Here is a 23,213-nt window from a genome sequence, read left to right as displayed (position 1 = left end):
TTGTCCACTCCTGGGCCTGTCCAAGGAAATCATTTGTGCTTAGGTGCCAGCTGGATCGAGATGTGTGTGTTATCCATGTTGTTCAGGTGTCAAAAAGACCCAAATGCATAAGATTTCACGCTGTCACATTTTGTTTACTAATCGGAGTTGGACAGAGTGAAAGCCATATGAGATTGGTGCGCTCTAAGTAACCACAACACAACCACTGTTACCATGGTGTCCTCCACTTTATCTGCAGTGGACCCCATCTAACATACACAAACACTAACACAATGAAAGACGAGGAACGCTCATGGGAGGCAGAACCCTTGCTGCTTGTCTCTAAATACAAGGCAGACTCAAACACAAAATAATGACTACAGGCTGGTATAATTGGGTTAGCTGGAAAGTCAATTGCTTTATCTCCTGTTGTAATCATGGACCGACGCCATAATTACAACTATAACTCAGGCTGATTTATTTATAACTGCTAATTGATTGTCTCTGGGTTTCAGTCCCAATTGCACCCTATTCCCTACACAGTGTATTACTTTTTACCAGAGCCCTATGGACCCTATTCAAATGTAGTGCACTATATAGGAAATAGGATGTAATTTGGGAGGCACCCAGGGATTTAAGCGGGGAGTCTACAGAGTCATGCTTTCGTCCGCGAGCACTTTCAAGCCTAAACCATCACATGCCCCTGCGCTAGTCCTTAACCAAAGCTCACTCCTTGTTAAATTGTTACAAAAAAATATGTCTTGAACTCCAGTAAACGTTGGACACTGTCCATGTGACTCAACGGTACAGATGCCGTTGTTACATTACAAACTGGGATTGGTCAATAATGCCTTTGAGTTGTAGATGTGACGTCAATAATGCCTTTGAGTTGTAGATGTTACAGTATGACCTGTAGCTGTCTAATCCACATCCCGTTTAATGTAAGGCTGACACCTCCAGGCTGAGGTGTTTGGCTAGGGTGTTGGGTTTCTCTTCGGGTTACGTAGTTGACAGTGCCTGGATTACGTAGTTGACTTGGGTTACGGAGTTGATGATGACTGGTTTAAGGAGCTGATTTTTGTTACTTACTGTAGTTGACGGCGTGAGGGTGTGAATGTACACCAGAAGACGTGGGTTATAGGGCCTACGGGTCAGCTCAGCTCACGGCAGATGAGTAAACCACCAAATCTTCCCAACCCGTTGGTCTCATCACTGCCCCCTTGTGACCACAATCATCATGTCAATACAACCATATTAAAGATTCCCCAAGGGCCGAAATCTTCCTCCTATCACTTTACAAGGAGGGTGTGTACTTGTGTACGAGGGTGTATCTGTTCTCTCAGACCAAGTCAGCTCCCTGTCAAGGGTGTGTATGAATCAACTTTCCTCACCTTATCAAAGCCTTCGAGCGCCATTCTCTCCACCCTGTCAGGAAGCCAGCCGCCCCTCCTCCACTCCCCACTTCCGAGGCAACAGTGCCAGTCCGTGCAAGTCGGCATGGTTGTCAAACAGTAACGCTATAGCTACCGTCCAGACTTTGAACAGGAATATTCGAGGAGGACAAGATACTGAGGTGACCCATGGTTCTTGGAATGCGGACGACGCAGAAAGTAGTAATGAGGTCCTTTAACTTTGTTTTATTAATTACAAAGACAAAATGAAAAGCAGTCTTTGATACACCTTATCACAGTTTAATAAAACATTTTAACACCTGGTCCAAAGTGTTTAGCTAGGTAGCCTGATATCCCATTCTGCAAATGGGGGTAAAACGATTACATGGACCTCCATTAGAGCAGGGCGATATGGACAAAAATCCATATCACGATAAATTGACTGAATTATCAAGATAACGACAAACTAAACAATACATTTATAACATGAATGTGCACCATTTACTTATTTTGTATTACCCTTAAAACTACTACTTTGAATGTTGAAGCTATCAATTATCCAGTTAGAAATAGCGCATATTAGCAGACTTACTGCATTTAACTACACATTCCTCTAGTAAAGGCTTCTTATCTTTATTATCAATCAGTCAAATGTCCTAGATAAATGACCAGAGACATTTCCATAATTTTGCTTTTCAACAATGAAAAGTCTTTCCAATCAATCCAAAATAAACGAGACAAGAAAATAAGGATATTTAAGACATTGGGCCAATTGGGACAGCACGTAGGCCTGTCCAGGAGGGTGCAACCATACAACATATTTCAGATAATTATTTTGCATGTAGAACAGATAGGCTTGTCTGTCATGTAGAATAGGAAATCTTGTCAGTTCAATTTCTAGCCAGTGTGTACAGTAAATAAGGTATAAAGATACATAAGGCATATTTGTCCTGTCTGCTGTACGGCAGGCTAATGTTTCCTGTCCAAGTCATAGAATGAAGGGAAATGACAGGAAATGACAGGAAAAGACAGGAAACCACAATTTATTCTACAGAATGGGAGCCTTCCTCTCTTTCTATTACACACACACATTTAGACCCTAGCTGCGGTGTACGATGGTGTCGATGCTCTCCTGGATCTCAGCCATCTTCTTCAGCACCTGGTTCACCTTCGCCTCGTCAAACTCCAGACACACAAAGTCTGAGTCCTGGAAGAAAAACGAGAACGGCAAAGAGGAAAAGGGATGGGGGAAGGAAGGAATGGAGGAGAAGGGAAATGTAAAATGTTATTAAGACCAAGACAACAGGCAGTAGAGCCTACTTCATTTGAGGGCTGTAGCTCAACTGACGTGACATCAGAAACATCGTGAACCTTAACTGCAGAAGGAGCAGTTCACAACAAGTCCTATTTTAAGGTCCGGGCTCTCAGCCATATAAAGTGGGAGCAAAGGTCAGATTAGGAAACTCCTATAAACATCCACTGAATGACATCATAGAGCTGTAAGAACTAGACTTTGTTTTGCAGTGGTGCTAAAGATGGGACCTGAGATCTAAGCCAGTTTTTGACCTCCGTTGAGCCTTTTGAAAGCTTATTCAACACTTTGTGCTACAGGAAGAGGTATGTGGGAAAATGGGGTCAGAACACTGAACAGAAAGAGGATGCTAGGACCAGGATGTGGTCTAGACACATTCAGTTAGGAACAAACACTTGTTCTTTCTTTTTCCAACTGACAACAAACTAAAAAGGACTAATGGAAATAAACATTCATGAATAAGCCATTATAAATGCTTCTACATTATTATTTTTATAAAGGTTTATAAATGATGAAACTCATTTGTAAATAGTTTATTAATGCTTATTCAAGACAGTTCTTTTCAACATGATACCAAGAAAATAACACAGTGGACAAAGATGAATGATTTCAGAAGATTGTTGTAAGTGCGGTAAGATGACCTAGAGGTACATGTAGCAACACTTACTGACAAAAATAAAAGGCAACAGTTGCCCGTAGCACAGTCATTTGAGTTTTCCCCATTTATAACAGTGTCCCTTGAAACTCTCACTTTCGTTCTCTCTTACCCTCTCTGAGGCATTTCAAAAATAGCCTCCAATATCCCTAGTGAGAATGTGACCTTTAACCAGCGTGCCATCAAAGAGAGATGACGACAGGAACAGGGGATAGGGAGAAATGAGGGAAAAGGAGGAGAAGACCTCTAAAAAAACAGTTGACTGTCCAAGGGCATCCATACCCCTTGGAGAGCTACTTTTGAATCTTAACATGATGTTATGTGGCATCATGTTTAACACAATGGTCAGTTACGACTAGAATAAATATAGAAGCTGATCACAGAACAGTGAAGTAAAGGCAGGAGAGCAACTATAGCACCTGCCCTTAAAGGAAAACTCCACCCAAAAAAAACTATATTTTGGTATGTTTCATTAATCTATTGTTGATATAGTCCCAAAATGGTTTGCATGTCCCCAATCAAGTTTTCAAAATATATAACTTGTATCATATAATGCAAAATGCATCATACCGGCTGTATTTCTGTATTTCGAAAGTTATACATCATGAAAAGTTGAACGCTGACATGCAAAACATTTTGGGATATTTGAGTCCGAGTATATTTTCAAATGAGTCGCAGTGTACACAGACCATGTGCAGACCGGGTGATTGGCCTATCAACTCCTCAATTTCTATGATGTGTAGCGTCTTCATTACATGCCACTGAAAAATGAATGAACGTCCCTTGGTGGCCGCAATAGGACACGAGCCCCTCCATCTGTCCATGTCATTGTTAGTCTGATTGTTCCCGAGAGTGGACATCACCACACAATGGCCCTATAACCTCTCTTAAAGAACCGTTGCCTGGTTACTGGCTACCGCTGCCCTATTTCTTTCCACCGTCGTTTGTTTGTTTGAAGCATGTCTGTTGCCCGGGACGATTCAGTGTTCATTTCGGTTGGCGAGAGAGAAGACCCTCTTGAACCGGTCTGTCCACCTCAGCTTAATGGAATGCCAGGCGCATTGTTCAACTGTCACTCAAGTCTATAAAACACAAACATTGTGGCTTAGTGATTAGGACTTGATAGATCAAGTTAAGATGAAGTTACTCTGTGTAATCTTGCATAGGCTGAATGAACACTAAACGCCCTGAACACCTATAATAATTTACTTTTATTAGGCTGCAAAACAGTTACTGTATAAGTGCTCCTCATTAGCTTTAATACCATCAATTTACTGTTAACCAACTTGTTTAGCCTACTAAATTGTCAACTAAGTACCGTATGAGGCACACCTCAATCCTAATCTTCCTTACTCTCAGGTGAAAAAGGGTAGCAAATTCACCATAGTGACAGCAACTGAATTTATCAATAACTCCTCTCATACAACAGCACAGTAGAGACTTCAACTACGTGGTGTCTTGTCTTCAAGGGCGTGCTGCTCTGCTGGCCTCATTTTCAGTACCAGGGGAGTGGCAGACTGTCACAGATCTGAGGGAAATGGGAGCCCCAGCAGTGCTATTGGCAATGAAGCAGGCCAGCCCCAACTGCCTCAGACACCAGAGCGACTGCTTACACCAGTAGCACCGGCAGCTGACATCACCTGTACACGTTCTCAAATGTGCTTGAACCCCACAGTGACCCACATCCACACAGTGCCACATGCCCGTTCGGCTGGACATGACAAAACACAGGTAACCAGGGGTGTATATTCATTAGCGCACAAAGTAGCGAACGTTTTGCAACAAAAACAGGCGTTTCTTATTGGAAAAATTCAGGTAGGTCCTGTTTGGTTACTAGTGAAGACATTCCTTATACTGTATGTTGAATGATACAAGTGTTTATTCTGTTTGGTTAAGTATGTGCTGTTATGCTAGCCAGGTGTGGAGGGAAAAATGCATTGAGAAAGAACTACGTTGCAGACCATCGATGCACTCTAAAAGTGTTTTGAAGTTCTCTTTGAGGGAGCATTAACAGTATGCATGTGTTTATGTTTAACCAACACACTGCTAACAGCAAAATAAACTAAATGATATGCTATATAGGCCTACACAGCATACCTGGCACAATTAACCGAGAATGGTTTGCTAACGGGCGACTGTAAAATGTGTAATACAAAAGGACACATAGAAGACACTGAATACAAACTGTAATTTTAGACACACTACAGGTCAGACAGGTCAACCGAAAGACAACTATAAGCCTATCCAATCTATCTTTCATCACCATTGTGTGCATAACCAATACCCACCAATCACTCCTTAGGTCTGAATACAGTAGTTTCACAAGTTGGGCTGCGTCTCAAGTCATGGCAATCTATTCCATTTAGGGCACTACTTTTGAGGGCCATAGGCTCTGATCAAAAGTAGTGCACTATATAGGGAATACAGTGCCATTTGGGATGCACACAGAGTTAGAATGCTGACTCACTGTTGCTACATCCATTCCTCTCTTCAGTATTTGAGGCACCTGAGTGAACCGGATCTGTCATCATATATTAGAGATCTAATCGAATACACTCAATGGCCCACGCCCAGGATCGCACGGCACGCTAATGCATTTGTTTACTGGAAAAACAATAACAAGACATGAGATGAGAGAGCTAGCCAAAAATAGAGCCGGGGCTTATCGTGAGATATGATACCCCAACCTGGTCTCAGAGCATTTCGTATTATTCTGTATGTAAATCCGAGACACTACAGTGAGGGAAAAAAGTATTTGATCCCCTTCTGATTTTGTACGTTTGCCCACTGACAAAGACATGATCAGTCTATAATTTTAATGGTAGGTTTATTTGAACAGTGAGTGACAGAATAACAACAAAGAAATCCAGAAAAACGCATGTCAAAAATGTTATAAATTGATTTGCATTTTAATGAGAGAAATAAGTATTTGACACCTCTGCAAAACATGACTTAGTACTTGGTGGCAAAACCCTTGTTGGCAATCACAGAGGTCAGACGTTTCTTGTAGTTGGCCACCAGGTTTGCACACATCTCAGGAGGGATTTTGTTCCACTCGTCTTTGCAGATCTTCTCCAAGTCATTAAGGTTTCGAGGCTGACGTTTGGCAACTCAAACCTTCAGCTCCCTCCACAGATTTTCTATGAGATTAAGGTCTGGAGACTGGCTAGGCCATTCCAGGACCTTAATGTGCTTCTTCTTGAGCCACTCCTTTGTTGCCTTGGCCATGTGTTTTGGGTCATTGTCATGCTGGAATACCCATCCACAACCCATTTTCAATGCCCTGGCTGAGGAAAGGTTCTCACCCAAGATTTGACGATACATGGCCCCGTCCATCGTCGCTTTGATGCGGTGAAGTTGTCATGTCCCCTTAGCAGAAAAACACCCCCAAAGCATAATGTTTCCACCTCCATGTTTGACGGTGGGGATGGTGTTCTTGGGGTCATAGGCAGCATTCCTCCTCCTCCAAACACGGCGAGTTGAGTTGATGCCAAAGAGCTCGATTTTGGTCTCATCTGACCACAACAATTTCACCCAGTTCTCCTCTGAATCATTCAGATGTTAATTGGCAAACTTCAGACAGTCCTGTATATGTGCTTTCTTGAGCAGGGGGACCCTGTGGACGCTGCAGGATTTCAGTCCTTCACGGCGTAGTGTGTTACCAATTGTTTTCTTGGTGACTATGGTCCCAGCTGCCTTGAGATCATTGACAAGATCCTCCTGTGTAGTTCTGGGCTGATTCCTCACCGTTCTCATGATCATTGCAACTCCACAAGGTGAGATCTTGCATGGAGCCCCAGGCCGAGGGAGATTGACAGTTCTTTTGTGTTTCTTCCATTTGCAAATAATCGCACCAACTGTTGTCACCTTCTCACCAAGCTGCTTGCCGATGGTCTTGTAGCCCATTCCAGCCTTGTGTAGGTCTACAATCTTGTCCCTGACATCCTTGGAGAGCTCTTTGGTCTTGGCCATGGTGGAGAGTTTGGAATCTGATTGATTGATTGCTTCTGTGGACAGGTGTCTTTTATACAGGTAACAAACTGAGATTAGGAGCACTCCCTTTAAGAGTGTGCTCCTAATCTCAACTCGTTACCTGTATAAAAGACACCTGGGAGCAAGAAATCTTTCTGATTGAGAGGGGGTCAAATACTTATTTCCCTCATTAAAATGCAAATCAATTGCGTTTTTCTGGATTTTTGTTGTTGTTATTCTGTCTCTCACTGTTCAAATAAACCTACCATTAAAATTATAGACCGATCATTTCTTTGTCAGTGGGCAAACGTACAAAATCAGCAGGGGATCAAATACTTTTTTCCCTCACTGTACATTTGGTATGATATGTTACGTTTCGTATGGTATGTAGTCATTTGTGGATGTCCATCAACCATTTAATATGATATGTTACGAATTACAATTCGCATTATGTAACGAATTAGAAAACGTACAATATGTTACAAATTTGCAAACATACAATATGTTACGAATTTGCAAAACGTATGATATGTTTAAGATATTCTAGCAAGGTGGCGAACAGTAGCTAGCTGACTAACGTTAGCTAGGGTTAAGTTTAGGAGTTAGGTTAACCTCTACGAGATCAGTGTCCCATATACGGGACGGTTGAGCTGACGTGCGCTAATGTGATTAGCATGACTGTTGTAAGTAACAGCAACATTTCCAGGACATAGACATGTCTTATATGGGCAGAAAGCTTAAATTCTTGTTAATCTAACTGCCCTTTCCAATTTACAGTAGCTATTACAGTGAAAAAATACCATGCTATTGTTTGAGGAGTGCACAACAACAAAAAACTTATCACGGCAACTGGTTTGATACATTCACCTCTGAAGGTAAATAATGTACTTATATTCAGTAATCTTGCTCTGCTTTGTCATCCTAAGGGTCCCAGAGATAAAATGCAGCATAGTTTGTTTGATAAAATCCATTTTTATATTCAAATGTAGGAACTGGGTTCTACAGTTTGAACTCCTGCGGTCTCTGGCTCCACACCCACCCCGCCCGGCCATCTAGATGTGTGAAAGTTAGTGTATAAGCTAATGATCCATCATGTATGACATTCCTGGGAGTGTGTAAACTTACATTTTGTATTTCCATATTATCTTTGTATGTTCTCTATAGTTATGTACTTGAAAATTTATCAATTGACCAATTCGGCACATTTGGGCAGACTTGATACAAAATAGTCCAGTATTGCAATGCTTCGTATGGGTGGTCCTCTGTAGCTCAATTGGTAGAGCATGGCGCTTGTAACGCCAGGATAGTGGGTTCGATCCCCGGGACCACCCATACGTAAAAATGTATGCGCACATGACTGTAAGTCGCTTTGGATAAAAGCGTCTGCTAAATGGCATATTATTATTATTATTATTATAAATCTGAAACTTTGCACAGACACTGCTGCCATCTAGTGGCCAAAATCTATTTTGCGCCTAAACTGCAATATTATATTGTGGCATTTCTCTTGCATTTCAAAGATGATGGAACAATTTTTTTTATAGAAAACACATGTTTTTTTTATTTGTATTATCTTTTACCAGATCTAATGTGTTATATTCTCCTACATTAATTTCACATTTCCACAAACTTCAAAGTGTTTATTTTCAAATGGTATCAAGAATATGCATATCCTTGCTTCAGGTCCTGAGCTACAGGTAGTTGATTTGGGTATGTCATTTTAGGTGAAAATTGAAAAAAAGGGTCCGATCCTTAAGAGGTTAAAGGGTAAGGGTTAATGTTAGGGTTAGGGTAAGCTAACATGCTAGTTGCAAAGTAGCTAAAAAGTAGTAAGTAGTTGAAAAATTGCTAATTTGCTAAAATGCTAAAGTTGTCTGTGACCTTTGACTTGCTAGACGTTCACGTTTTACGCCCAACCTTAAGTAAACATCTGTCTTATGTAACCATACCAAACGTAACATATACTAATTTGAGTGGGCTGGATTTACATTTACTATGTTACGTCTAGTCTATGAGACCAGGCTGGATACCCTGGGAATACAAGTATGCTCCCGTTACTGTTATCGAGAGACAACAAACAGAAGAATGATGGGAGAGAAGACAAGCGGAAAAATGTCATTTAAGACTTCACTGTGCAGTCCTCTGAGAAATCTCCTGTGTGGAGAGAAGAAATGGTCATGCCTTCTGTGTTTGCCATTGATTGACATATAGGTAAACACATTGACATGTAAGAACAGTAATAAACCAGCATACTGAGACAATAGGACAGGGAGATAATGTGTAATAAGCAATCACCCTCGTCTACTTTCAATGTCTTTTGACTCTCCACCCTCCAATTAAAGACACCTAATGTTACATGCCAGCTATCATCTATAGGCAGGAATTGGAATGCCTCATACCTATCATATTTCTTCACTTTCCTAACTCTTGAATTGGCACACACACAGAACAAACCTTCCCTTTTGACACTTTGGTCAAAAACAATTTGGTCATAGGGATTCAATCAACATTCTTTCTGCCTGACGGCTGATATCGTTAGTGCATTATGTCTTTGACTTCACAAGGTTAAGGAGGTTGGTTTGGGTCGCTGTGGGTAAAGGCAACGCCTAACGACAGAGACAAACGACCCAAGCTTGTTTTGTAAATCATCAAACGTCAACTAGGAGCTCCTCTCGACTCCACGGATCACTGGTGCAAAGCACTGTCTGTCAAATGTAATGCACTTACAGTAGGAGAACTAAGACTTAGGCTGTCATCCAGATGAAAAGTCAAGAGCAACACCTGGATGGCCTTGTTTAATGGTGTCCAGTAGGACAAAACGTTTTACAACAGGAAAAACAAATACGTGTTCTTATTGGATGAGATCCTGTAGCACCTCCATTTTGAAATGTTTCATAACATTTCGTGCCTACAGCACAGGAACCTGTGCTATATGAAATGTAAGAATGTGGAAACTACACCCTCATACATTACCCACATACAGCACAAAGAGCCGGTTTAGTACTGGAGCTCTGAGAATTCAATAGAATGTACATGCATGTACTGTGGTCATCCTCAAATGGGAGAGCACAGCCATCAGTGGTGCTTAGTGGTGCTATTTACTTAACGTCCCTCAGCTAAGTAAATAGATCCATTGAACAACGACTTCAGGGGATTTTCCTAAAACTAACAGAATTAGTTTACTATTTCACAGCACCTGATAAACGGTCAGTTGCTGAGGATAGTATGTGTGGGTAGGACATAGGCTGGACATGTTCCGCTTTTTTAGCCACATAATCACTGGGCAAATGATTGCGAACTGTTACAGAACCAATTTGGTTCTGTAGACTCGTGCAACGGTTTGTTTTACAGATGTCACCTTGTTAATCTTACTGCACACAGACTACCAACGGTCCGTTGGCCTCTAGCTTGCATGCTGTAATTGTGCTACTAGATTACAAAGTGAAGTTATTGATTTACCACATGTTATTGTAAGACAGTCTCTCCCACTGCCAAATAAAAATAAAAATGTCAACAGACCACTTCTATTCACCCTAGTAAAAATGATGTCTTCATAAAATCGTCTTTGAATCTGCTATAGTATCCATGAAAAGGCACAATGGCTGTGGTTACAGCAAGGATGTGATTGCGTCAGAATAGAAGATCTTTTTGATCCCAGATAAAAGCTGAAGCTCCATTGGGAACGGAGCAGACACCACCCAGCCCATTATTAGGCTATACCAAGTTTATTTAAATATGTGGGAGCGGAAGCTATACTCCATTTTAGCTCAAGTCTACAGGGAGCTTCCGATTCAGAGTAAATAGGCCTGTGTGTTGAATGAAAATGGGCCACTCCGGTCTATTAGAAGATGAGACATGCAAAAGGAACAAGAAGCCATTTTAAATATTGTCTTGATTGTATTCTGTATAGTTCATATATATTTTCCTGTTAAATTAGGTCATTTCTGGGCAATATTTCTGGGGGAGCCCTTTTGGCTCAAGAGCACCCTCAGAAGCAAAAGTTCTGTATAGCCTTTTCAAGCAGTTGACTCTAGAGAGTCAAGACTATAGAAGCATTAGCAGGACAAACTAACCCACCAACCATAGGATGGATGTAGCTCAGTCATGCAGATAAGAAGACATCCAACAGGTGGAATAGAGCCAGTTTGGTGCTTTGGCCGTTGGTGATTAAGATGAGGAAAGGGGCGGGGCAAGCAGATCCTAGGGCTGTTGTGGTGACCGTATTCGGTCACAAGTCATGAAGGCAGTCAAATTCCACATGACCGTTTAGTCACGGTAATTAGGCTTCTCCAAGCTCTGATGCTGTTGCTGCTCATTAGTAGCCTACCAAACGTGCTAACTGCCTGGTACTCAGCACTCTATTGTCCCTCTAATCACTCTGACATCAATGCAAATGTATTCGAAAATCTAATCAAACACTTCATGAGAGCCCATGAGCTAATTATTTTTTTTTTAAAAATTCCCTTTTCTTACTTAGCTCATGTTGCGCAACATTTCTATAGGCTACGCAATTGCGGGAGAAAACAGAGTGATTGCCGCTAATAAAAAGAGGAGGATCCCATCAGCTTTCTATAGGCTAGGCCTACTATATTTATTTCTCAACTTTCCTAATATTAAGCACATTGCTTATATTTACAACAGGCATATAGCCTACCTGGCTGGCATGAAAACAAACCACGGGGAAAAGCGTCCTCCATTCGCTATTTAAGCGCATTTCCCGCTGCCCCTTTTTCGATACAGATGCATAATAATGCTCCATTCTAAATCAAAACAAATGTCAAACATATTGTGTAGTATATGTAAAGACAAGATTAAATCAAGAATAGTCTGATGGGTGAAAATATTAGCCTATCACTTGTGAATTATATATTATCACTTGTGAATGATGTCCAGCATAAGAAACAATTCCTTTGTTTTGCGACTTGTTCGAATCATAGTCGCACACCTCATGTAGCCTAGCCCATAGGCCTATAATAAGGTTTGTATCACAGCTAAAATGGCCAAATAACTTCTTAAAATTAAGCACATTAATCTGCTTTACAAGGGGTGTAGAGCCTAACTGGCATACATAAGCAACACGTGAGTTTCAAGTTTGGGGAAGATAACTTTCACCATAAAAATGCACCTTTATAATAAAAGCATTACATGGATAATTGCATTTGCGGTCACTTTTGATAATAGTGTTTTCCGCTAATGGAACATTTGCGCTTATAGCCTACTACCATGTGCGCATTGCTGCGCTTATAATGTGAAGAAATAGCCTAATAGTTTATCAACATTTTAAGCTAAACGTTCTGATCTGTTGCGTCAGCCACATTGCATAAAAAAAGGTTTTTTGATGCTAGTGGTTGTATTAATTTGGGATCTATCGCATCCCACAACTGTCCCAGACTATGTTTGGAATATTTATTTCTCGCACAGAATAGGTCGACTTTTGTACTATGGGGGATAGTAGATTGACATAGGCTAGTACTTTTGCTGTTCGTTAGGCCTACTCATCTTGTTGGCTGACGAAAAGTACGTGGACAGTTCTTCCAATATCTTCAATATGCAACTTGGAATTGGATAAGGACGCGCGCAGTTGCATCCCCGATGTGTCTGTCTTCACTTCTAGCCTGTGAGAAAGACCCGATCACGTGACGGAGAGCGGTGTGAATGAAAAACGCTTTGGATTGCGCAGCACACTCAGGGAGAAGGGCACAACGCAGCACTAAAGTTACATGAATAACTCTAAATTAAGCATATAGGAGTACCTATTTATTTGTTAACCGCTCAACACAGAATAGCCGCATGTGCACACTCCCTAAAATTGTTTGGAGAAAATATTTATATTCTATTCAGTTTTGTTCAATTGTATTCTTCTTACTATAAAATAATGCAATGGAATTATAAGCAAATCTTGTCTGTTAAATGAACTAGTGTAGCCCACAGCCATTTGGCATAGCCACATCAGGACCTAACATAAGGACACCTCAGAGTATGCAATTATTTTCTTCTGAAATAGACTACATTTTATTAATATCATGCTTCTTTAGACCTAAAATAAAAATTGTATTTATTGTGAAGGTGTAGGCTATATTACATGGATTTATTAGACTTTTTAAAATGGCTTGTAGGCTGTGTGTGGAAGCCAGGAAATGCTAATTGTGTTTATGTTAATTAACGGTCAATTACCGTGAGACCAACATTTATTTGCTTGACAATCACCGGCTGACGAAATTTCAGACCTGAAACCTCTGTGGGGGTGGCTTCAGCTGGGGTCTGTCAGTTGACTTGGTGTGTGTCCCAAATGGCACCCTATTCCCTCTGGTCAAAAGTGATGCCCTATAGGGAATAGGGTGCCATTTGGGACGCACCCTTCAAAATACTTTCCCCCTCTCAGACGCTCTATGGATTATCCACGTGGACATCTGGGCCGCGGCGTCCATAGCGACTTTAATATTTTTCCTTCCTTCAACAGTACCAGTCAAAAGTTTAGACACACCTACTCATTCAAGGATTTTTCTTTATTTTTTAACTATTTTCTACATTGTAGAATAATAGTGAAGACATCAAAACTATGAAATAACACATATGGAATCATGTAGTGACCAAAAAAAGTGTTAAACAAATCAAAATATATTTTATATTCTTCAAAGTAGCCACCCTTTGCCTTGATGACAGCTTTGCACACTCTTGGCATTCTCTCAACCAACAGTTTTTTCCAACAGTCTTGAAGGAGTTCCCACATATGCTGAGCACTTGTTGGCTGCTTTTCCTTCACTCTGCGGTCCAACTCATCCCAAACCATCTCAACTGGGTTGAGGTCAGGTGATTGTGGAGGCCAGGTCATCTGATGCAGCACTCCATCACTCTCCTTAGTCAAATAGCCATTACACAGCCTGGAGGTGTGTTTTGGGTCATTGTCCTGTTGAAAAACAAATTATAGTCCCACTAAGCGCAAACCAGATGGGATTGCGTATCGCTGCAGAATGCTGTGGTAGACATGCTGGTTAAGTATGCCTTGAATTTTAAATCAATCACAGTGTCACCAGCAAAGCACCCGCACACCTCCTCCTCCATGCTTCACGGTGGGAACCACACATGCAGAGATCATCCGTTCACCTACTCTGCGTCTCACAAGGCCACGGCGGTTGGAACCAAAAATCTCAAATTTGGACTCAGACCAAAGGACAGATTTCCACCGGTCGAATGTCCATTGCTCGTGTTTCTTGGCCCAAGCAAGTCTCTTCTTATTATTGTTGTCCTTTAGTAGTGGTTTCTTTGCAGCAATTCGACCATGAAGGCCTGATTCACGCAGTCTCCTCTGAACAGTTGATGTTGAGGTGTGTCTGTTACTTGAATTCTGTGAAACATTTATTTGGGCTGCAATCTGAGCCGTTAACTCTAATGAACTTATCCTCTGCAGCAGAGGTAACTCTGGGTCTTCCTTTACTGTGGCGGTCCTCATGAGAGCCAGCACTTGATAGTTTCTGCGACTGCACTTGAAGAAACTTTCAAAGTTCTTGAAATTTTCCGGATTGACTGACCTTCATGTCTTAAAGTAATGATGGACTGTTGTTTCTCTTTGCTTATTTGAGCTGTTCTTGCCATAATATGGACTTGGTCTTTTACCAAATAGGGCCATCTTCTGTATATCACCCCTACCTTATCACAACATAGCTGATTGGCTCAAACGCATTAAGGAAAGAAATTCCACAAATTAACAAGGCACACCTGTTCATTGAAATGCATTCCAGGTGACTACCTCATGAAGCTGGTTGAGAGAATGCCAAGAGTGTGCAAAGCTGTCATCAAGGCAAGGGGTGGCTACTTTGAAGAATCTCAAATATAAAATATATTTTGATTTGTTTAACACTTTTCTGGTTACTACATGATTCCATGTGTTATTTCATAGTGTTGATGTCTTCACTATTATTCTACAATGTAGGAAATAGTACAAATAAAGAAAAACCATGGAACAAGTAGGTGTGTCCAAAATGTTGACTGGTACTGTATGACCAAACCAAAGCCAATCAACATTTGGCATCATTTTATATATAGCTTATAGATACATAGGTTATAGATGGGCCTAAGTCATTTAAACCATTCAAATCGTAGAGATTAAATTAAATGAAATCCCACAGCATCCTAACCTAAAGCATTTAGAATGATCTTGATATGGGAGTATGAGCCTATAGACCGGTTACCTTTACTGGCTATAAAGGACTATTAATGGTAGGGACAAAAATATATGGATTCATTGACATGGATGATGTAGATTACAACACAGTGCACTATAAAAAGTATGAGAATCAATCATGGATATAATAATCAACTAAATATAGTGTGGTGGTTGAAAGAAAAAGCTGTAGTAGGGGCAGAAAAAGCTCTACACTTACAATGTAATTTTCTTTTACAAATTGATACAATAATCATTTTCCCTGGGACTGATCTGCCTACTGGACACTGCAATGTAGTCTCACTGACTGTAGTACTAGCTCTACTCGTCTTCACATTCTAACAATGTTTTACCTTACATTAGGGCAATTCCACAGTAACAGTGATGCTGAGACTCAGATTTTTCACACACAAACCATCATTCTAGTAGCCCTTGTGCACAGAGTTTTATGGTTTGTTTAACTTAGCAATCATTGGTTTTTGTTTGACATAGATGTTTGACTTTAAAATGTATGTCAAACAAAAACCAATGATTGCTAAGTTAAACAAACCATAAAACTCTGTGCACAAGGGCTACTAGAATGACGGTTTGTGTGTGAAAAATCTGAGTCTCAGCATCACTGTTACCAGGGAATTGCCCATTACCATGTTTTGGACCATTGTCTTCTGACACTCCTACGCAACGCTTGTCTGTCAACTGACCAGCAGGCGATATTGTTGCATTGTGTATCTGGCGTAAGACAATGCTTTTATCACCCATAATTGTGAAATGTTTTTTTTCCCTGGAACTCTCCCTGCTACTAATACCTAGAAGAGAAGACACTGTAGTGTCACCAGCTAATACCAGACTAAAGGGATTGAAGCTAGAGCCAAGTCGCCATCTCAGCAGAGCCACAGAGATGCCAACTCTCCACAACAACGCTGGCCGATAACATGATAGAGGCCGGGGAAAAACAAAAAAAGGCACACACAGGGCTAGGCTTTTGGCCTGACCAAATGAACACCACTTTTGCAACAACAACAAAAAATGTGTGCCATTAAAAAGCCATACCAGGATGCTTTGATGTATTGTGATAAAAGGGTGATACTATTGAAATTCCAGTATAGTCCCAACCCTCAATTATGGATGCGTCCCAAAAGCCACTCTATTTCCTATATAGTGCACTACTTTGACCAGGGCTCATAGGGTCAAAAATAGTGCACTATATAGGGAATACATAGGGAATGGGGTGTCATTTGGGACACAGCTATGTGTTAGGTTGAGGACGAACAGGTGAGAGGCAGACTAGTATATGTAGCACTGGTACAGACACAAAAATGTGGAACTATGACAAAGTAATAAATATACTGCTAAAGCAGGAAAGAGGAAGGTGAGAAGAAAGTCACTGATGTGTTCTGAACGACGTGCTCTACAGCTTCCATATAGTTTGCATAGTCCTACATTATATTGACATTACATTTCCTAGAGGTTCAACTATGCATGACTCGGTGGCCCGGGTAGGTGGAGATTTCAATTTAGGACTAATTAGATAGTTTAAATTCAAAATGTGCAAACTCCGCCCACCTGGGGCCCATTAAGGAACAAGTCCGGAGGAGAAATCCTGTTGATTTCCATAAGTTACTATGTCTGAAAGCACAATTGGGGAATCAAAACATATAACTTTGGTCTAATTGCAGGTAGCCATGTAATGTGCTTGTACAGTCAGTGTGACTGGTATTTTAGAGTGTGGGCCTCTTCCCCCCCTTTCCCTTGTCACCTCTCCAGCCCTGCCCAGTTCCAGCTCCACCAGGGCCACGGGACTGCTGGCGGCCCCCCCTCTGCTGGCTGAGGTCTGGAGGTCCACCCTCCAGGTGAGGCCCTTCAGGCCAGGCTCCCAGCGGCTCTGGCCCAGCAGGCTCTCCATCACCCGGGCCCGGTGGCTTTTCCAGAACCGGGAGAGGGCGGCCGCCTGCTCGGCGCTCACACCCCCCGTGCCCTGCTTCCTGGTCTGGGCAGTCAGGTAGGCTTCCAGCTGGGCCTGGTCCATGTTAGCAGTGGCGATGGACTGAGAGGGGGAGAATCAAAGATTTGTTAGTCTAACAAAGAGGTTGACGTTTTTCCAGTTGTATTATCTTGTTCTGGTCAAGATAGAAATGTAGAAACAATGTCACCTCCACACCAAGGACATTGGAGGGAAATATGTGTTTACACAAGTGTTCTAGTGCTGCCATCTAGTGAAAGGTAAATCTCAGCCTGTAGGGCAGACAAACTCATTGAAAACCACTGTTGTCAACATGAATGAATCCAAACACCCTATCCTAGCTATTTATTTACAAGGCCTTTTGTATAGTACAAATTAAATTAACTGATTGAGCTGAAAAGTTTGTTTTAGTAAGATTTTACAGACAGCAAATAAAGACAATAGAGAAACAGGTATCAAGCATATGGGCTGCAGGACTAGGTTGAGCATTTGAAACATGCAACTGTTTGCTACCTACAGCCTATCCCTATAGTCATGTAGCTAGTTACATTTCTCAAATCAATCAACACAAGAGGACTCAGCTGAGAATGATGTCAAAATGCAGAAGTTGACAGTACCTTTAAAAGACCTTTCATCTTTTCATGCATCGCGCGAAACTCCTCCTGTGTTAAGTCTGGATAAAGTTCATTTTTCAAAAGTTCCTCTGTTATTTCAGCATTATTATAATACACTATTTGTGCTATTCCAATCAGCAAACCGTTCAAAGATTTCGTTGTTTCGACATCCGCCATGTTCCAGCCCCACAAGTCACGTTACTCCTGTCATGTGTATATCCGCTCATTGGTTTGATTGGCCTACATATCCAAGAACCCCCCCCCCCCCCCCCCCCCAACACACACACACACACACACACACACACACACACACAAAAACAAATCATCGTTGAAAGCGACGTGAGGTTGAAAATAAGTAGTCTTATATAATTCAAAATATACCATAGTTGAAAACAGTATTTCTTTGTAAACCTTTGACAAACTAAACAGAACAGAAACAAAATAACTACAATAGCCTAATGGAAGTATGTTAATTGTTGTACAGTCTCAAAATCAGTCTTATATGTTTATTTATTCACATCAATAGTAAAGTGGGGAAGTCCTGAAATGAGAGAACGAAAAACATAGTAGCATCACGTTACAAATTGTGTCACTGCACGTGTTTGCTACATTTTGTGTAGCTAAATGCATTCTTGCATTGTGTACGTACGGTATAAATTAGGCTTAAGACAATTGCATTAGGCTAGTCCTAAGTATACACTACTGTACTATTACACAATTAATATATGGCAGCTTTACCTGCATCTCCCATCCAGAACTAACCCATTTAAATGAATGATATATAGTAATTTATTCTTGAAGAATATAAGTTATAAATGCCTCATGAGTTTTAGTTCAATACACACACTAATATTCCATGCAATAAATTGGCTACTTTTGGTTTCATTTCTTCAATCTTCAGCCTCCCAGCCTTATGCCCTACCAGGATAATACCCGGAAAACACTCACTAGGACACAGAATAGGCACAACAAGAAAGCTGCAACAACAGATCTACAGTATTTCATAAATAAGGTACTGTGGAAGTATGTATGTATGTATGTGTGTGTGTGTGTGTGTGTGTGTGTGTGTCTGTGTATGTGCGCGCGTGTGTATTCATGGTAACAGGCACCGCAGGTGGTTTTCTCCATTTGGCATCGCATCTGTAACATCAAACACCTATTATTGTACAGTTTGTGAATTACAATATCAGCCAGTACTAACAATAATCTTAACAAATGACAAAATATTTTTTTGTGTTTGAATATAAACAGAGGTTCACAAGCTACTGACCTCAACTTCTTCAACTCAGATCATAAACTACTATGAAGTTTGAGAGCAGCATTACATGCAGAACACAGGAGGTTGATGGCACCTTAATTGAGGAGGACAGGCTCGTGGTAATGGCTGGAGCGGAATTAATGGAATGGTATCAAATACCTTAAACAAATGGTTTCCAGGTATTTGATGCCATTCCATTCGCTCCGTTCTGGCCATTATTATGAGCCGTCCTCCCCTGAGCAGCCTCCTGTGATGCAGAATGAGGTTAGAATAGGTTGAGCTTTGTGGACGGTAGAGTGGTTCGGTTGTATTAGGTCGTTATAGATTGTGGCAGGATCAGGAAAGAAAGGTATTTGGCTTCAGTCCATTCAATCCAGTAGGGTACAACGTTGTGGAACTCTCAAATAGAAATACACTATAGATACAAAAGCATGTGGACACCCCTTCAAATAAGTGGATTCGGCTATTTCAGCCACACACGTTTCTGACAGGTGTATCGAGCACACAGCCATGCATTCTCCATAGACAAATATTGGCAGTAGAATGGCCTTACTGAAGAGCTCATTGACTTTCAACGTGGCACCGTCATAGGATGCCACCTTTCCAACAAGTCAGTTTGTCACATTTCTGCCCTACTAGAGCTGCCCCGGTCAACTGTAAGTGCTGTTATTGTGAAGTGGAAACGTCTAGGAGCAACAACGGCTCAGCTGAGAAGTGGTAGGCCACACAAGCTCACAGAACGAGACCGCCAAGTGATGAAGAGCGTAGCGCGTAAAAGTCGTCTGTCCTCGGTTGCAACACTCACTACCGAGTTCCAAACTACCTCTGGAAGCAACGTCAGCACAAGAACTGTTCGTCGGGAGCTTCATAATTTTTTTTTCCATGGCCGAGCAGCCGCACAGTAACCTAGAGTGTGGAGGCTGTTATAGCAGCACAGGGGGGACCAACTCCATATTAATACCCATGAATTTGGAATGAGATGTTCGGAAAGTATTCAGACCCCTTGACTTTTTCCCAGTTTTGTTACGTTACAGCCTTATTCTATGACGCTACAAGCTTGGCACACCTGTATTTGGGGAGTTTCTCCCATTCTTCTCTGCAGATCCTCTCAAGCTCTGTCAGGTTGGATGGGGAGCGTCACTGCACAGCTATTTTCAGGTCTCTCCAGAGATGTTCGATCGGGTTCAAGTCCGGGCTCTGGCTGGGCCACTCAAGGACATTCAGAGACTTGTCCCGAAGCCACTCATGCGTTGTCTTGGCTGTATGCTTAGGGTTGTTGTCCTGTTGGAAGGTGAACCTTCGCCCCAGTCTGAGGTCCTGAGCGCTCTGGAGCAGGTTTTCATCAAGGATCTCTCTGTACTTTGCTCCGTTCATCTTTCCCTCGATCCTGACTAGTATCCCAGTCCCTGCCGCTGAAAAACATCCCCACAGCTTGATGCTGCCACCACCATGCTTCACCGTAGGGATGGTGCCACGTTTCCTCCAGACGTGACGCTTGGCATTCAGGCCAAAGAGTTCAATATTGGTTTCATCAGACCAGAGAAACTTGTTTCTCATGGTCTGAGAGTCCTTTAGGTGCCTTTTGGCAAACTCCAAGTGGGTTGTCATGTGCCTTTTACTGAGGAGTGGCTTCCGTCTGGCCACTCTACCATAAAGGCCTGATTGGTGTAGTGCTGCAGAGATTGTTGTCCATCTGGAAGGTTCTCCCATCTCCACAGAGGAACTCTGGAGCTCTGTCAGAGTGACCATCGCATTCTTGGTCACCTCCCTGACCAAGGCCCTTCTCCCCCGATTGCTTAGTTTGGCCAGGCAGCCGGCTCTGTAGTATTTTTTTTTATTTAACCTTTATTTAACTAGGCAAGTCAGTTAAGAACAAATTCTTATTTACAATGTTTATAGTAGTAGTATGCTAAACATGTTGTTTTCCTCTCTCTCCTCCTTCCTCTCTCTCCTCCCTCCTATCATTTCAGGTGTAACGATGGCTAACATTAAAACATTAAATGAAATGGGACACCTCAACTCGTCTGGCTTTGGTAGGCCTTGGCCCAGGCATGGGCTTTACCTGCTCCACTGGTTCTCCCATAACTACGTCACATTCAACAACAACGGTGACCTACTGGCGCTGTGCAACCCCAAAAGGAAGAAGTTTGGCTTCCATCGCTTCGATAACCGACCCGAGTGTCACGGTAACTGTGACCAACTGCTCCCCAACCAGAACTTTCCGTACTATGAGGTGGGCAACCTGAATACCCCAGGGGCAGATGACCTGCCTGCAAACGTTAGGCAGAACTACAAAGGACACCATGATAACAGCAATATGGACCGTATCATCATCAGTCTTCACCCTGACTCGGTGTTGGATAAAGTCTATGTGACCCAACACGAGGATGTGAGGACCTTTGATCGCCAGAAAACATATCGGATCAGTAGGGGTTTGGTCAGGCTCGTCCGTAATCTGGAGCTGGAGGAGCTGCTAAGGCAAGCTGGGTACCTGGTGCCCAGGCACATTATGTTTGTCAGTGCAGTCAAGCGGCAAGAGACTCCAGCTCAAAGCCACACCATCGTTTATCAACCAGCTGTCAGCCAACCTGACCGGGTCAACATCAAGAGGCCCTCTGCCATGAGTCCCAGGCCAACACCATCAAGGGAGTCTGTGATTGACATGCCACATGAGAGCAAAGGAAACATGCGGACACAGAGTCATGTGTCTGTCAGTATCCCCGAGAGCAGAGACTCCCATAAGCCTCGGCGGGAGAGGCGATGCTGTGTCATTCTGTAGACTGGGCCAAAGAGAGTCAAAAGAATTGTACTACTTCCTCTCACAGGACGAATGGGGAAAATAACCGTGGACATAATTTATTACAGTGCTCCTGTAAGTAGGTCTACATTGCAAAACTATTGTAATTATTCATTATTGTTACACTGTACCTACAGCAGTGACCTTTTAAACAATTATTTAAAATAAAGTTATTTTTTAATTTAAAATGATTTATTTCAACATACAATCACTTCTTAATATGTGCAGATTTCTTATAGGTTATAATCAACCTCTATACTTCTAGTCTAGAGGAAACCACAATAAAGCCCAACCAGTTACCTGGTTTGGAACAGAATACAGAACCTGTTCATGGTTTGGAACAGAATAGAGTACTTGTTCCTGGTTTGGAACAGGTTTGGAACAGAATACAGAACCTGTTCCTGATTTGGAACAGAATACAGAACCTGTTCCTGGTTTGGAACAGGTTTGGAACAGAGTAAGCTACATCGGATATAAATGTAATAACTCACAAATTCATAGATGGAGCTTGCAAAGACTGACAGCCCAGGAGATTGACATGATAGTGTGTTCCAACCAGGACTCCAACCCGGGTCCGTAGACTGTCGGTCCAACACCCGAACAGTTGGGCTAGACCAATAGGTCCAAAACTCTTCTCGAAATCACTGTGATATGTTGAAGGTATACATGGTTTGTTTACAAAGACTCAAATGACATAAAAATATAGAAGCATGGAGTAATACAACCTTACATTATAGATGACGCTCTTCGATAGGTGTATCCATGTCAAATGATATACTCTGGTAAATTATATGTTACTAGTTCAGTGAAATGTCTGCACAACCTTTTTTGTCACTTTGGGTTATCCTTGCCTAAATCTTTTTTTGTAGGCCTTAGTATGCCCATTAAAATATTATTGTATTTAAAAGTATTATTTATGTAAATCCTAAGGGGCCTGCCTTGTCTCCCCCCCCCCCCTCCCCCTCCCCCAGCTAGACCTTTAGGATGCCCATGGATGAGAAAAATGTGTAAAATAAATAAATTAGTTCCATATGTTATATAGGCTTAATGTGATGTATTCAAGTTTATGTCTCAAGGTATTTTTTAATTACTATTTTACATTAAATAGAATATT

At 41.7% G+C, this 23,213-nt stretch overlaps 1 protein-coding gene across 1 annotated transcript; it reads right to left on the bottom strand.

Annotated features, from left to right (window-relative positions):
• Positions 1 to 1,592: 1,592 nt before the first annotated feature.
• Positions 1,593 to 18,250, bottom strand: commd1 (copper metabolism (Murr1) domain containing 1). The gene is made up of 3 exons (XM_084163463.1): positions 18,048 to 18,250; positions 17,227 to 17,514; positions 1,593 to 2,577 (listed from the first exon to the last, which is right to left on the bottom strand). The coding sequence occupies exons 1-3, from the start codon at positions 18,219 to 18,221 to the stop codon at positions 2,470 to 2,472; spliced, it is 570 nt and encodes a 189-aa protein (XP_084019589.1). The 5' UTR covers positions 18,222 to 18,250; the 3' UTR covers positions 1,593 to 2,469.
• Between the last annotated feature and the right edge of the window lie 4,963 nt (positions 18,251 to 23,213).

Source organism: Coregonus lavaretus (assembly GCF_964263955.1).
Source record: "Coregonus lavaretus genome assembly, chromosome: 6".
In the NCBI taxonomy this organism is placed as follows: Eukaryota; Metazoa; Chordata; class Actinopteri; order Salmoniformes; family Salmonidae; genus Coregonus; species Coregonus lavaretus.
The sequence above is the reverse complement of the archived record's forward strand: the minus strand, read 5'-3'. Positions and strand labels throughout refer to the sequence as shown.

Excerpts from the sequence above, each read along its gene's own strand:
- commd1 (XM_084163463.1), bottom strand. The coding sequence starts at position 18,221 with ATGGCGGATGTCGAAACAACGAAATCTTTGAACGGTTTGCTGATTGGA. Across the intron at positions 17,515-18,047 it reads AGATGAAAGGTCTTTTAAAG|TCCATCGCCACTGCTAACAT; the intron begins GTACTGTCAACT and ends TCCCCCTCTCAG. Across the intron at positions 2,578-17,226 it reads AACTGGGCAGGGCTGGAGAG|GACTCAGACTTTGTGTGTCT; the intron begins GTGACAAGGGAA and ends TTTTTCTTCCAG.